At 44.6% G+C, this 13,583-nt stretch overlaps 1 protein-coding gene across 2 annotated transcripts in view; it reads left to right on the top strand.

The window, feature by feature from the left end:
* Nucleotides 1–2,042: 2,042 nt before the first annotated feature.
* The window catches only part of PTGFRN (prostaglandin F2 receptor inhibitor), a 77,170-nt gene continuing 65,629 nt past the window's right edge, over nt 2,043–13,583 (top strand). For both annotated transcript variants that reach the window (XM_081199626.1, XM_081199625.1), the window contains exon 1: nt 2,043–2,359. In XM_081199626.1, coding sequence (XP_081055752.1) covers nt 2,305–2,359 — 55 coding nt within the window. In that variant the 5' untranslated portion in view covers nt 2,043–2,304. The remainder of the gene's footprint in view (nt 2,360–13,583) is intronic.

Genomic DNA, 13,583 nt, shown 5'->3' with positions numbered 1-13,583 from the left:
GAAAGAGCAATGACTCTAGCTTTTAGATGTAAAAAGTACCTTATTGTGAATTATCATTCCCAGTGGTTGTTAATGTTTATGATACTGGAGGTGTTTTGGAAGGCCTGTGAAGATGTGGTGGTAATAGAATTGACTTTCCTTAAATGGAGTGACATTTTGTCCATTACATTGATAACGCTTGTAGATTAACACTCCGGTTTCATTTTTTAAAAAGACATAGAGAATGTCATGGAAGGCTTAGAGGCCACACTAGTAAAGAAACTAGACAATAACTTTATTGTCTCTGTCCAAACAAAGAACAGCATTGGGATCCTCCTGATTCCACCTTGGGTTAAGTACCTAATTCGTTCCGGAGGTCCGTTCTTAACCTGAAACTGTTCTTAACCTGAAGCACCACTTTAGCTAATGGGGCCTCCTGCTGCCGGAGCACGATTTCTGTTCTCATCCTGAAGCAAAGTTCTTAACCCGAGGTACCATTTCTGGGTTAGCGGAGTCTGTAACCTGAAGTGTATGTAACCCGAGGTACCACTGTATCAAAGTCTAGTGCCACCTACTGACTTCATTGTATAATTACACTATCCACACTTAACCAGCAACGAATGGTTGACATTGAATTCCAATGTAGGGATTAAACAGAAATGGGGACAAGACAGAACTTCTCAGCATTCCTGGTGGCTGGTGACCATGGGACAGAATTGCAGTAACCCAGCACCACCTAATAAGACGACCAGTCCCATCTTTCCAGATCATAACCCAGGAAGCCAGCCCAGAAGGATACTATAATAGATAACATAAAGCACCACTGAAATATTGCGAGGCATGTTTGTGATTTGAGGAAAGGATTTCCTTTAAAAATCGAAGATGTTTCTTGCATCCCGGGAGGCCACTTTGGTGCTACTAACGCAGCGGTTTGACTTCACCCCGGGGGCGCACTCCATTGTCTCTCGGGACTGAAGGATGCCAACACCTATGTGATCAAGCCCGCCCCCCCTTTTCCCTGATAGGTGTGTGTCTTGCTGTGAAGAAATCAGTTTTATTGTTTTCTGTCTTTCATCGCCAGGGGAAGGGATTTAAAGCCGTTAGAGCAAAAGGTGCGGAGGACGTTTCGCCGTTCTTGCTGCGACTGGGAAGCAGGTGGCGCCGAGAACCCACCCTTTCTCAAGTGGGAAGCGCTTCCCGTGGAGTCTGCCTCTCTGACCAGTAATCCCCAGCGTGTCCCATAATCCCATATTGCCCAAACACGTCCCCTGAAGCGGAGAAGCGGGAGGGGGGCACTCGTGCGCCCATCTCACTTCCTCGCCCCCTACATTTCAACTGAATTTACTTTGCAAACGAGCGTGCGTTAAGGCTGCAAACCTAACCCACGTTTCCTGGGAGCAAAACCCAGTCAGTCTGACTCCGGAGTCAACATGCTTTAGGATTGCGCTGCGAGCCATAAAGCCCTCCGCGCGACGCTGACAGGCGAGACAGGACCCTTCGCCTCTCTCACTTCCAACGTGTGGGACTATTTCGGGCTACTCGATTTTGAGCCTCTTTGCGCGCTTTATCCGCCTGAGCGGCGAACTTCCTTCCTTGCTTCCTCCCCGCCTTTTTTCTTCTTCCCGCCTGGTTTGAAGGGCTTCGCTTTCTAGTTGCCGGCACTTTGTTCCCCCTTTCGGGATCCCAGCGCCGAGACGGAGAGTGGAAGGGGCGGGATTTGGCGGCGAGCGCCGCGCACCGGCCGAGAGCGCGCGCCGGGTGCGGGGCGTGCCGAGCGAGGTGCGGAGCTTGCTTGCTTGTTAAATGCAATGGAACTAGTGGATGGCTTCCCTCGGCCGGGCTGAGGCGGCGCGGGGAATCCCTCGGCAGCGCCGTCGGAGGACAAGCCGCTGCTGCCGGCTGGCGGGGAGCGCAGCCGCTTCACCTCCTCCTCCTCCCCTTTAAGGGGGTGGGGGCCGGGCCGGCCTTCCCTCGGCACCTGTGGGAGGGGGAGCGGGGCGGGGGCAGGGAAAGTTTGTCCCTGTGGTTGGCTGCGCGGCCGGGCTGAGGAGGGGGACGGCGGCGACGGCGGAGACTGAGGCGGGCGGCTCCCTCGCTCCTGCCGGCTCCCAGGGCAAGCCAGCCAGCCAGCCAGCGGGGAAGAGGCGGGCGAGGGCTGCTCGCTGCTCTGTCTCGCGCTCGGGTTATTATTGCTTTGTGGCCCCAACCCCTGTTGGAGGCTCCGCTTTAGCTGAGGGGCTGCTGGCTCGCTGACCGACTTGGGGGGCTCCGGCTGGCTGGCTCTCGGCGCGCTTCTTGCCCGCCCCCAATTCTGGACGCAGAGGCATGGGGCACCGAGGGGAGGACGCGCCCCTGCTGCTGCTTCTCCTGTCGCTATTTGGTGAGTCCTTGGAACCTGGGTAGAGAGCGGGGTGGGTGGGAAAAAGAGGGGTGGGATGTGCGAGTGGGGGTGGGGGCGAGAGCAAGGGAGGGAGACACTAGACGACGTGAGGGCGATGTTAGCGCGACTCGGGTGGTGGGAATCCTGACCCGACCTAGCTCTGTTGCGGGATATGAGCAGTGCCTTGGGTTGTTTTTTTGGTCTTTGTCTTTTTTAAAATCAAATCATCAAGTGTTGAACTGTAGGGTTGTCTGCTCGAGAGCCATGTTGTGACCCTTTGTAGCCTGGAAAAATATACCCGCGCAAGTTGTTAGTGGAGGAAGGCACTCTGCCCATGCTTGCAGGTCTCTCACCCCCCACCCCCCTGTGCAGGATCCAGCTCTCCAGTGAAGTGACCCGGCACACTTTTAGAGTCCCAAGTGATTTATCTGACTGGAGGAGGCAGCCCTACTCCGTGACCAAAAATGAGACCCCCTCCTCCCCGGTGCCATATTCCTCTTATGTCCTCAAAAAACATTAATGCAGCTTTAATCTCCACTTTATAAGCGGGTGTTAAAAGACTGGAAACAGATCCACTCTTGTATTCTTCTTCATATCTCTGTCATAGCAGAGGTAACTAAACTCTGTGTCTAATTCCTTCCTTAATGTAGCGGGAGGTCTAGTTTTTTGTCTAGTCTTCTCATGAATAGAGAATGGTCACCTTTGGGGGGATAGGATGGCTGGCTTTAGCGGCTGCCCTTTAAGGTGTGAGTTCATTAAATCATTGTGAACTTCTCTGTCTAAAGCTTTGGTACTTTTAATGATTTGGGGGAAAGGCGTCTTCTTACATTGTTCATATACGGCGCTTAGATTAAACCTTTCACAGTTTCCTTCAGTATATTTTATTCACTTCTTTCATTTTGGAAGTTGCCATGCCAGTGCGTCCAGCAGTTGATTTCACTTCCTAGTTCTTTCTATGACACCTAGTTTAATGGAAACATGCTTCTGCTGAAATTTGCCCACATAGCTTTGCAGCATTAAAGAACTAGCATTAAAGAGTTTTGCATGCATTGGGTGCGTGTGAGAGAGAGTGTGTGTGTGTGTGCTCTGGTGTTCAGAGGTGTTCTGGTGTTCAGAAGTGCTCTGGCGCTAATTTTAGTGTTGTTAATTTGAGTTCTGAATATACCATACTAATTAATGCATGGCACATCTATAATTGCTAAAAGTTTGTAGACTCTCTGGAACAGCTGCCCTGGTGTGTTTTCCGGTGCTAGACTAGGAGTGTTCCATACTTGGCTTTTGGGCTCTAGTGTTTGGAGCACTTCAGAACAACACATTTTAAAATAAGAACCATGTGTGAGAGAGTGGAAAAACCTAGAAAATATAGAATGTAGAGGGATTTTTAAATGAGACTGCTAGTGCATCACAGCTTAAAGAAAAGATATTTCAGAGCTTCTGTAATTAACCTATAAGATATTGGTTATACAACGCAGTAAAGTTTTATAGAAAAGCTTTAGCGTTTAACATGTCAAGATTTACAATAATTTTATTGGCTTAAGCAGAGGGTAATGGGAATGCAGGCCTTGGGGTGCATAATGGAAGAACCATTTTTCTTAAGGATTATTCGTTATCTAAAATCATTTCTTCAGTACTTAGATCTTCATCAAATCTGAAGTTCTTGGAATTTTCATATGCAAAATATTGGATTTATTATAATCTGGACACACCATGTTTCATGTCTCCATCCTCCTCCTCTAAGATCAAATGAATGGTTTAAATAATTCCTTAACTTAAAATATTTAGTGGACCTGGTGTTCATGTCTGTTTAGTTCAAAGAAGACAGATCTGCCCTTCATGGCCTAGGGCTGTGTACATGTAGTAGTTTTGTGGCAGACCCAAGTTTGTCCAAATAAACTTGTTGACCCAAGTTTGTCCAAATAAAATAAAAAGTAATGGTGTTGGACCCAATGGTTTGTTGCCTTTTTAGAGAAAAGGGGACACGTGGATGCATATCTGAGTGCTAAACTTACTTCCTTGCAGTTTATTTCCCCCTCCCCATTTCACTCCCCCAGCTGGCCTCCAATAGTGGAAGTGAGAGGGGCTATGTGAGACTCACAAGGCGGAGGTGGTAGAGGGAAGAGACTACAGACAGGTAAATTGCAGTTATAGGAAGGTTCATTTTTCCTTAATCTGTGTGTCCCTCTTGATCTAATGATAAGACTAGTCCTGATGTGAACAGACCTGGGTGTCATCACATATAGTGTGATAATAAAAATGCTAGTTCCAACATTCAGTTGTGCATGTGGTACTGCCCAGTAGAGACGTAGGTGGCGCTGTGGTCTAAACCACTGATCCTCTTGGGCTTGCTGATCAGAAGGTCAGCGGTTCAAATCCACGCGACGGAGTGAGCTCCCAGCTTCTGCCAACCTAGCAGTTTGAAAGCACACCAGTGCAAGTAGATAAATAGGTATCACTGTGGCAGGAAGGTAAACAGCATTTCCGTGCACTATTGTTTCCATCACAGTGTTCCTTTTGCGCCAGAAGCAGTTTAGCCATGCTGGCCACATAACCCGGAAAGCTGTCTGTGGACAAATGCCTTCTCCCTCGGCCTGAAATTGAGATAAGCGCCGCAACCCCATGGTCACCTTTGACTGGACTTAACTGTCCAGGGGTCCTCTGCTCTTTTTTTTTTACCTTTTCACTGCCCACAATGCTGATGGAAGATCACTTGTTTTAAAGTGCCCTTGTATTAACGTTGGCTACAGAGAGAAGGCTGTAGACAAATATTTTTAAAATTATTTCTCTCATTTTTGCATGATTGTACAGTGGTAATGAGAGGCAAGTTTGTTGGGAGTTTGATTCTGTCTCCCTCATATAAGTGAATAGGGTACAGGCAACCTGCCATTTATGCGCGTTCAATTATGTGCACGACCATGCATGCATGCATTGCACCGAACCTGGAAGTGTTGCAAAAAGTCACCAAAATGTCACAAAAAGGGGGTAGGGCAGGGGTGTAACAGGGTGTTTGTAGGTTTTTCTTGCGGTGTTTCAAAAATACACAATTTCACTGATGCGTGCAGTGCCTCAGAACACGTGTAAATGGGAGGTTGCCTGTATCAGAAAATGTCAAGCATATTTAGTTAGGCCTTGTGTCTATGAAGGTTGAAGTTTAGGGAAATAATTTGCTGATATATTTGGAGAGGTTTGGTATGGCATGTATAGGGGACATGACCAAAGGTCTTTCCTGCTATCAGGGTAATTACCTACTGTAGTTATATATTTACCAAACCAAGTAAGTGTACAAGGAAACGCGTTGCTATTTCTGCCTTGAACAGAGCGTGTCTTCTAACTATGGTTTCATAGGGAAACAGCTGAGGTACATGTCTTGGGAAGGTGGCTGAACCTGCTGATGGCATGTGGCATTGCATTCTGAGCATGAGCGCTTCAGTCTTTAGTTTACCTTTTAACAGCATGAGAACTGCAAGAAAAAAATTAAATACCCACAAGTAGGTCTGTTTTGCCAAACCACGTGGAAAGCCACCTTGCAAGTTCTTATGCAAGTTGTGTGTATTTGATCTGTAACCTGAGCAAATGTCAGCCTTTCCAGTCCTAATTAAGATAACTGTTCCATTTAATTAAAAAACTGCATCTTTCTTTTGGTGGGAAAGGGCTTGAGGGAAAGCAGGTGACTCATGTTGTACCACAGCAAGAACATTCCCAATCAACATTCAAAATCCCCAGGTAATCAATATTTGTCTTCCATGCCTCAGAAGTTCTTGCATTGCTTTTTCTGTCTAATCTCCAGTTCCTGGCTAGCATTAGGGATCTTTCAGAGAGCTTCATTTCATGTCCATTGTTTGCAATGGCTTGCATTTCCAGCTGTTTGATTTCTTTGATGCTACAACAGTTAGTAATTTGAATCAAGGTTTAATTCAAAACCCTGCAGTTAAAGGCTTCCAGTAATTAGTTGCTTGTCTGCTTGTAATCATGAACCTCATGAAACAGTGTTCTTTGCAATGCAATTATAGTAAAAAGTCAAAGCAAGAGAGAGTGTAAAGGGCTTTGCCCATTAGATATGCTATTTCACTGATCAATACTAGAAATGAGTATGCACAGGAAAGATATGGGGAAGTCCTGATGCTTGAAAGGATTAAAGGGTGAAATTAATATGTGCTGAGTTACCTGTTCTTTTCCAACTGCCAGCAACCTGATATTACATTTTCCTCATTCCTCTGTGGTAAAGAATAAAAACAATTCTGCTCTGTCATCCAGCACTTTTAAGAGTAGGGTTTGCCCAACTTGGTATGAAAAGAGAGAGTTCCAGTGTGGCTTTGCTTCACTGAGATCAACCACTTTTTGCATGCTCTTGCTCTTCTCCTCTGTTCCTAAATTTCAGAAGAATTTAAGGCTCTGCAAAGTGATTGCATCCAGGTGGATGGTGCAGATATTTTTCACACTAATTATTTCCCATTATTGACCATTGCTGTTGTTGGCCTCCATCTGTCTCAAGAGGGAATGGAATATGCCTCCAGGGGCAGAGTCAAACCACTGTGTTAGCACACCGATGTGATCTCCCTGGGGTGCAAGCCTAGGCAGGGTGTATGGAGGTCCTGGGCTACCCAGACAACAATACCCCCTTTCTTGGCCACTCTGATGTGTGGAGAGCAGAGCAACATGTTTGGCACCAGCTTGGCTGCAGGGGTTGCCAGAAGGAGATGTACAAGGTGCTGTCCAACTACCTTAGGGACTCAGCTCGGGATTTGTGTAGCCTTTTCTTCTCCTGAAATATCTCGCAAGCCAGCAGAGGTTTAGGATAAGAGTTTTCCTTCTCCTGGATAGGCTGTCTTCCCAGGTTGATGAACCCCATCAGCCCCTCACTTCCCTCTATAGCACATGCAGAAACCGCCCTCTTGGCCATTGCACCCATTATTGCTCTTGTCTGCTCAGTCTGCTGGAGCTTGTCTTCACATGCAGGAGAAGTTTCTAACTCGCAGAGGGTTTGAAACCTATCAGCTGCCCATCAGTTAGCCAGCTGAAACCATTTCCTGGGGTGTGGCCACTGTTGCATGCTGACAGCTTCTAGGAGCCCCATCTGAGAGCTGAGCACAGTGTGGGGACCCAAAGTGAACAGACTACTTCAGAAGGAGCATGACATGTCCCCCACCAGAAGTACTACCCCTCCCCTAACTTCCCAAACACAGGTGAAATCCATACTTCAGATAAATTGATGTAGTCCCTTCTTGCTGCTTGTAACAACTATCTGAGCAGAATACACACGGGATTTCTGTTTTGATATTTAATATATATATATATTGAGGCTGCAAATTATAGAATTTATTTATGCACATGAAGCAGATAAAATAGTCCTATCTCATTTGAGCAACAAATACACTTTTGACTGTACAGTTCACAAGATGAGCTTGAATACTAAGAACGTAGAGAGAATTGTTGGTGGCTGACTGCTGTCTATGGTGCCACTTTTGGATACTGTTTACTATTCTGAAGCATTCAAGAAAAGAATGCCTACAAATTTGTAGAGTGATTAAAGTGTTTTAGACTCCTTTTTCTGGACTTTGTAGATGGTTGGACATGATGGAGGTTTACAAAATTGTGTTGGCAAGATGATGGATAGTGTTCTTCCTCTATTCTGTAATCTTGGGGTTGCCAGTTGAAGTTGAATTGAAACACTTGCCAAAAGTACTTCTACGAGTATTTAACAAAATACATTTTCTCCCATGAGATGCAGCAATGGCTACTAGTTTACATGGCTTTAGAAAATTAAACACATTTATGAAGGATTGGCCTCTTAATGGCTGTTAGCCTTGAGAGAGCCATTACTCTGAGAGGGTGTGTGCTTCTTTGAGTATTAGATGCTGGTGCAAGCAAGAGAAGACAATTATCTCCATTCCCTGTCTGTGAGTTTCTGGAGATATATAGCTCACCAGTATTGGAGGTACCGGTAGTGGAATTTTGGTCTCGAAGGAATTTTGGTCTCATCTAGTAAGACAGCTTCTTATGGAAAAGCATTCATTCATTCATTCATAAAATGTATACTGTTTGATTGTAAAAATCAACCACCACCACATCAAAGTGGTTTGCAAAAAGTACTTGGAACTCCCACAGAGGGAGTATATAATTTTCTGTATTTTCTATATCCTTGTTGATATCATCGTTTGTCTTAAACACTATCTTTGCTGAGCCCTTGTGGGTTCAGTTGATTATTGATTTAAATTAAATAAAATGCCAGTGTGACTCCATGCTAATATCTCCAAGGACACAGTGCCCTTAATAGTTTCATATTGCTATAGTGAAAGCAGCTGAGGCAGTTTGTTAAATAAGAAGTTGGGAAAATGCTAATGAATGAGAAATGATGGATATAGATGTGGAGAGCATCTCTCTTCTAAAACTATGTATTGGAACAAAGACTCATGCAAAACATAGACAAGTCTAAAGCTAATAAAATATTACTGTATTTAATTTCCCAAAATTCATGAAATATGAAAACCAAAGATATTAAACAACTTTTATGCACATCTGGCAAGTGAAGAACTGATCAAAAATGTGTTGCAGATATAGGATGCAAAGTGCTAATAATCAAGGAAAGCAGATACAGGGTATGTGTGTGAGAGGGGAAGATACTTGATGGAGAATGTACTAGGTTTAATTATAATCAATGGATTTACTTACACTATTGGTTCACCCAATACTAAGTTGAAACTGAATTTTGTCTTTGACCTTCTCACAGTGCCTATGCTGAAAACATCTGAAAATCTAAAGAGGATCACATTTCTCTGATAATACTTGGCTTGCTGCATGAAATTCAGCACCCTTGTGTCTGGGGGGAGAAATGCCACTGTGTATTGCCATCAATGTTGTGATCTGGGACTTGAACTAGTCTGACCATGTACTCTCACTTTTACTCTTCTTGATGCATGTTTTAATATTCATTGTGGACTTGTGGTGCAAAAGGAAATTAACCTGTGCGTTGTCCACCTGATCTGTGTATCGGGTTTCTTTTCTTGTGCTTGTTGCTCATTTGCACAATCTGCAACATTAACTGGCCCTGTACTGTTTCAGTAAAGTGGGAGGTTTTAATAATGTGTTTCTCCATGTAAGAATATTTGTAATTTGGAGAAAAAATGAAGAACACTATATAGGAAGGCAAGAGTAAAACTGCTCATGTTTCTGGGATGTCATAAGGTGGAGGCCACCAAATCTTAGGTGGGCTTTTTGGCACAAGTTATTGCATGAATATAGCTGTTCTTATGTTTTGACAGCAGATAAAGGGTAGATTTCCCAATACAAATGAACTTCAGGTTCTGTGAATCATTGAAGCTCAGGTTTGATTTACAGTTTACTGCAATGTTAGACACTTTTATAAAATGAAAATGGTATTGCGAGTGAGTCTAAAGAGATTGCATAGTTCTTTAGAGCTGAGAATGAGGAAATAATTGAGAGCTGCTTGTTTGAACAGGGAATTCTATCTTGGAGGTGTGAATCCGCGCTGAAATGCAGTAAATGGCCAGGATGGGCTGACGGTTCTAATTTTGGGGTTTGCACAGTCAGCTTTGTAGTAGGACTCTGTGATCACAACACAGTGCTGAGTTTCCACGAACAGAAAATTAATATTTTGTGGTGGTTTATCACATTTTAAAAATAAATGTACTGTAAAGGTAGATTTCTCTGAGGCAAAGTAAATGGGCTGCAATGTAGGGTAGAGTTTGAAAGATGACAAGCCAGGTTATTCAGCCACTATTGACACACTTGACAGGCATGTGACTCTAAACATGTCTGACTACTACTTAGTTGGTGCTCAAGGAATAAGTTCTTGTTGAAGCTGAGTATTTGTGGGGATGCTCAAATGGTGTGGTAGGAGAAACTCATCCTATTGCAATCTTGGTCCTGCTCTACCAGGTGGCAATTTGCCAGATACTGGTTATGATACAACACAAACCAAAACAAAGGAGTTAAACGTGTAACTGGGATTGTTATTACTGGGTAGAGGAGTGCCCTTGCAAGGTGCTTGGGGAGCAATGGATGCAAGTCAGCTTTACATGGGAGGTGGGGGGAAGATGCCACCAGAGGCTTTGGCATTAGTGATTTAGCCTTCATGAACAGGAGGAACAATGCCTCTGCTATCTTTCCTGAAACAGTTCTGGGGTAATATGTCTGTGTGCAATAGGATTCTGCTGCTGCCTCTGTCTTCTAAGCCTCCTTTAGGAGACAGGTTCAAGAGAAGGAGTAACTGATGGATATACGAATGTCTAAAATGCCACTTAACCCCTTTTACTTCCTGAAGGATTTGGGGGGAGCAAGTAGCATGGTCAGGTTTGGGGAAATAGGCTAGCCTCCTCACTTCTTTTCTCTTTGAGACAATGGGAGGTGAACAGTGTGAGGAAGAAGAAGCAGATAAATGGTAGAGAAGTATTATTTGCATGCCTGTCAAACTTGAGTTTTTGACTAGATCTTAATACTGAAGTATGCTCATAACTGGGAATGATAATTCTGTGCCATGGAAGGATTTATTGCTATGTGGCATTCTTTCCATCCTCCTTCACCTGCCCCTCTTCTGTTATTCTCTGCTTAGGCCACCTTTAGAAACTTTTGCTGCTGCAGTGAAGTCCAGTAGTGTATGTTCTTTGAGAGCGGTGCTTCAAAGGACCATCTCAATTAAACGCCCTTTTTATATATGTCAGCAGTCCCAACTTCTGACCCTTTATGTAAGCATAAACGTAGTGTGAGAGTTGACAGATCCAGGTGGAACAATTCCTGTTATCTCGGTAGGTGGAATTGCTGTTAACTGCGTATCCATAAGGACCCAGATGAACACTCTTCACATGAATACCTGCTGCGGATGGTTGAGACTGCTTGCGTAGAACAAAACTGTCATATGAACTGGTCCCAAAGGAGTGAACATTCTGTCTGAATTGCCATCATATGAGGCACTCACTTGCATATTTAAAATTGGTCTTTGTACTCTATTTATAACAGAAGTGCAAAACCTTTTGTTGTCACTGTCAAGGACTGCAATATGTCAGGGTGTGCATGCCAGACATGGGTGTGGCAAAAGCCAGTAGTGGTCAAGCCAATCTCTTCTCTTCTCTTTTATCTGCCCCCTTTCTGGACTGTATCATTCCTACTCTTATATCTGGGGACGCGGGTGGCGCTGTGGGTTAAACCACAGAGCCTAGGACTTGCTGATCAGAAGGTGAGCTCCCGTTGCTTGGTCCCTGCTCCTGCCAACCCAGCAGTTCCAAAGCACGCCAAAAAGTGCAAGTAGATAAATAGGTACTGCTCTGGCAGGAAGGTAAACGGCGTTTCTGTGCGCTGCTCTGGTTTGCCAGAAGCGGCTTAGTCATGCTGGCCACATGACCCAGAAGCTGTCTGCAGACAAATGCTGGCTCCCTCGGCCTATAGAGCAAGATGAGCACCACAACCCCAGAGTTGGTCACGACTGGACCTAATGGTCAGGTGTCCCTTTACCTTTACCTTACTCTTGCTAGAGTCCAGGGAGAGTGAGGGAGGTGGCCCTGCTTGCTGTAACTAATGTTCTGGGTAGAGAATGCAAAGCAGAAGAGGGTCTATGTGGTGAAGAGGAAGACAAGAACCCCAAAATGGTGCAAAACACAGAATTAACCACAAAACTATACCTGCAAGCTTACAGTCTAAATGGAAACACGAAAAAGGGGGTAGGGAAAGCTAATGGAGAAAGAAAAGAACTGTTTTTTTAAAACATTTAAACTATTAAGAGGGTCAACAAGTAGATGGTGCTGAGTTTCTGGAGTCTTATTTTGAATTTACAACCTCTGTTTCAAAATCTGAATTGCATTCAAATTTCAAGACTTGAATCTGTATAGAGTACCTAAAACAATTTTTCCTCAAATGCAACTTGAAAGGCGATATTACGTTTTGTATCCATGTAACAGTTAGAGGAAAGCTGGTATTCCAGTAATCTGACTTAATGGTAGATTGCAGCAAGTGTTGACAAATGTTGTGTGCTCTCACTTCAGTTTTGCTCATGATAGCTTGCTTTGTAAACTTCTGTAATGGCAGGGACGGGACGGGGCAAGTGCAGGCATATCTCACTTGGATACAGCAAAGTATTATGCACAGTGGCTGGCATAAGGCCCATTAAGCTCAGTGAGGTGTGAGCTGGCAGAGCAGCTTCTGATAGCACTCCAAGGGCAAAATGGGGAGAGAGCATCAGTGGGATACTGCTGTTGTGTGTGTGTCAAGGACACTGCACTTTTGGTACATGGTTCTAAAGCAGTTCAGCCAAGAAACACCTTGGTTATCGAATGGCAAACCCAGAAGTAAGTGTTCCAGTTTGTGAACGTTTTTCAGAAGCTGAACTTCTGACACTGCTTCCACTTGAGTGCAGGAAGTTCTTGCAGCCAATCGGAAGCTGTGCCTTGGTTTTTGAACGGTTTTAGGAGTTGAACAGACTCCCGGAATGGATTAAGTTCAAGAACCAAGGTACCACTGTATTATGGAAGAAGGGGTGTTTACAAAGATCCCTTCTTTACCTTACTCATTGTCTCCCCCATATTTCCTCCAACACCATTAGAATATTCAAAGAGCTAAGAGGGGCAGGATTACTACACACCTTTTTACCCCAAGACAAGCCCAGGTGGCAGATGTAGTACTATTCCCCAGATAACGTCAGTTGCTAACTAAGTAAATAACACTATTTTCTCCTCCACCACTTGAGTGGGAGGGAATAGGAAGGGGAAAGGAAGAAAATGGGTAGCTCTCAGATCAGCTATTTTTTTTTCTTTCCTGGGCAGTGGAAGACATCAGGAAAGGCAGGAAAGGTTGCACCTTGGTAATAACCAAGTGCACAGATGGGTGTGTGTACCTTCTTGCTACCCCAGGTCCTGGAAAGGCAACCTTCCTCTCTCTGTGTATTATGTCAATACATTTATTCAGCTAACCAACATCACAAAATGGGGCACAAGCTTTTGCATTCTCCAGAACTCTGCATAAGGCCAGATGGTTAATGGTCCAAGGGGAAGAGAAAAATTGGCTGGTGTCCAAGCTATCCGAGTCTTGTAAACGTCTTAAAGCGGAGTGTGGGAGGAGGTAGCAGACATTCAAATGAGGCTCTTTAGGTGCTGTGCAGGTTTCACCAAGGGCTTCTGGGAGGGACACATAATGGCAGATTCCCCATCTCTACTATTAACCATCCTGCATTGCGATGGTTAATTTTGCTCGGCATACCAGCAGTAACAACTATGGCTTGAGT

This window comes from Podarcis bocagei (assembly GCF_964188305.1).
Source record: "Podarcis bocagei genome assembly, chromosome: 6".
NCBI lineage: Eukaryota > Metazoa > Chordata > Lepidosauria > Squamata > Lacertidae > Podarcis > Podarcis bocagei.
The sequence above is the reverse complement of the archived record's forward strand: the minus strand, read 5'-3'. Positions and strand labels throughout refer to the sequence as shown.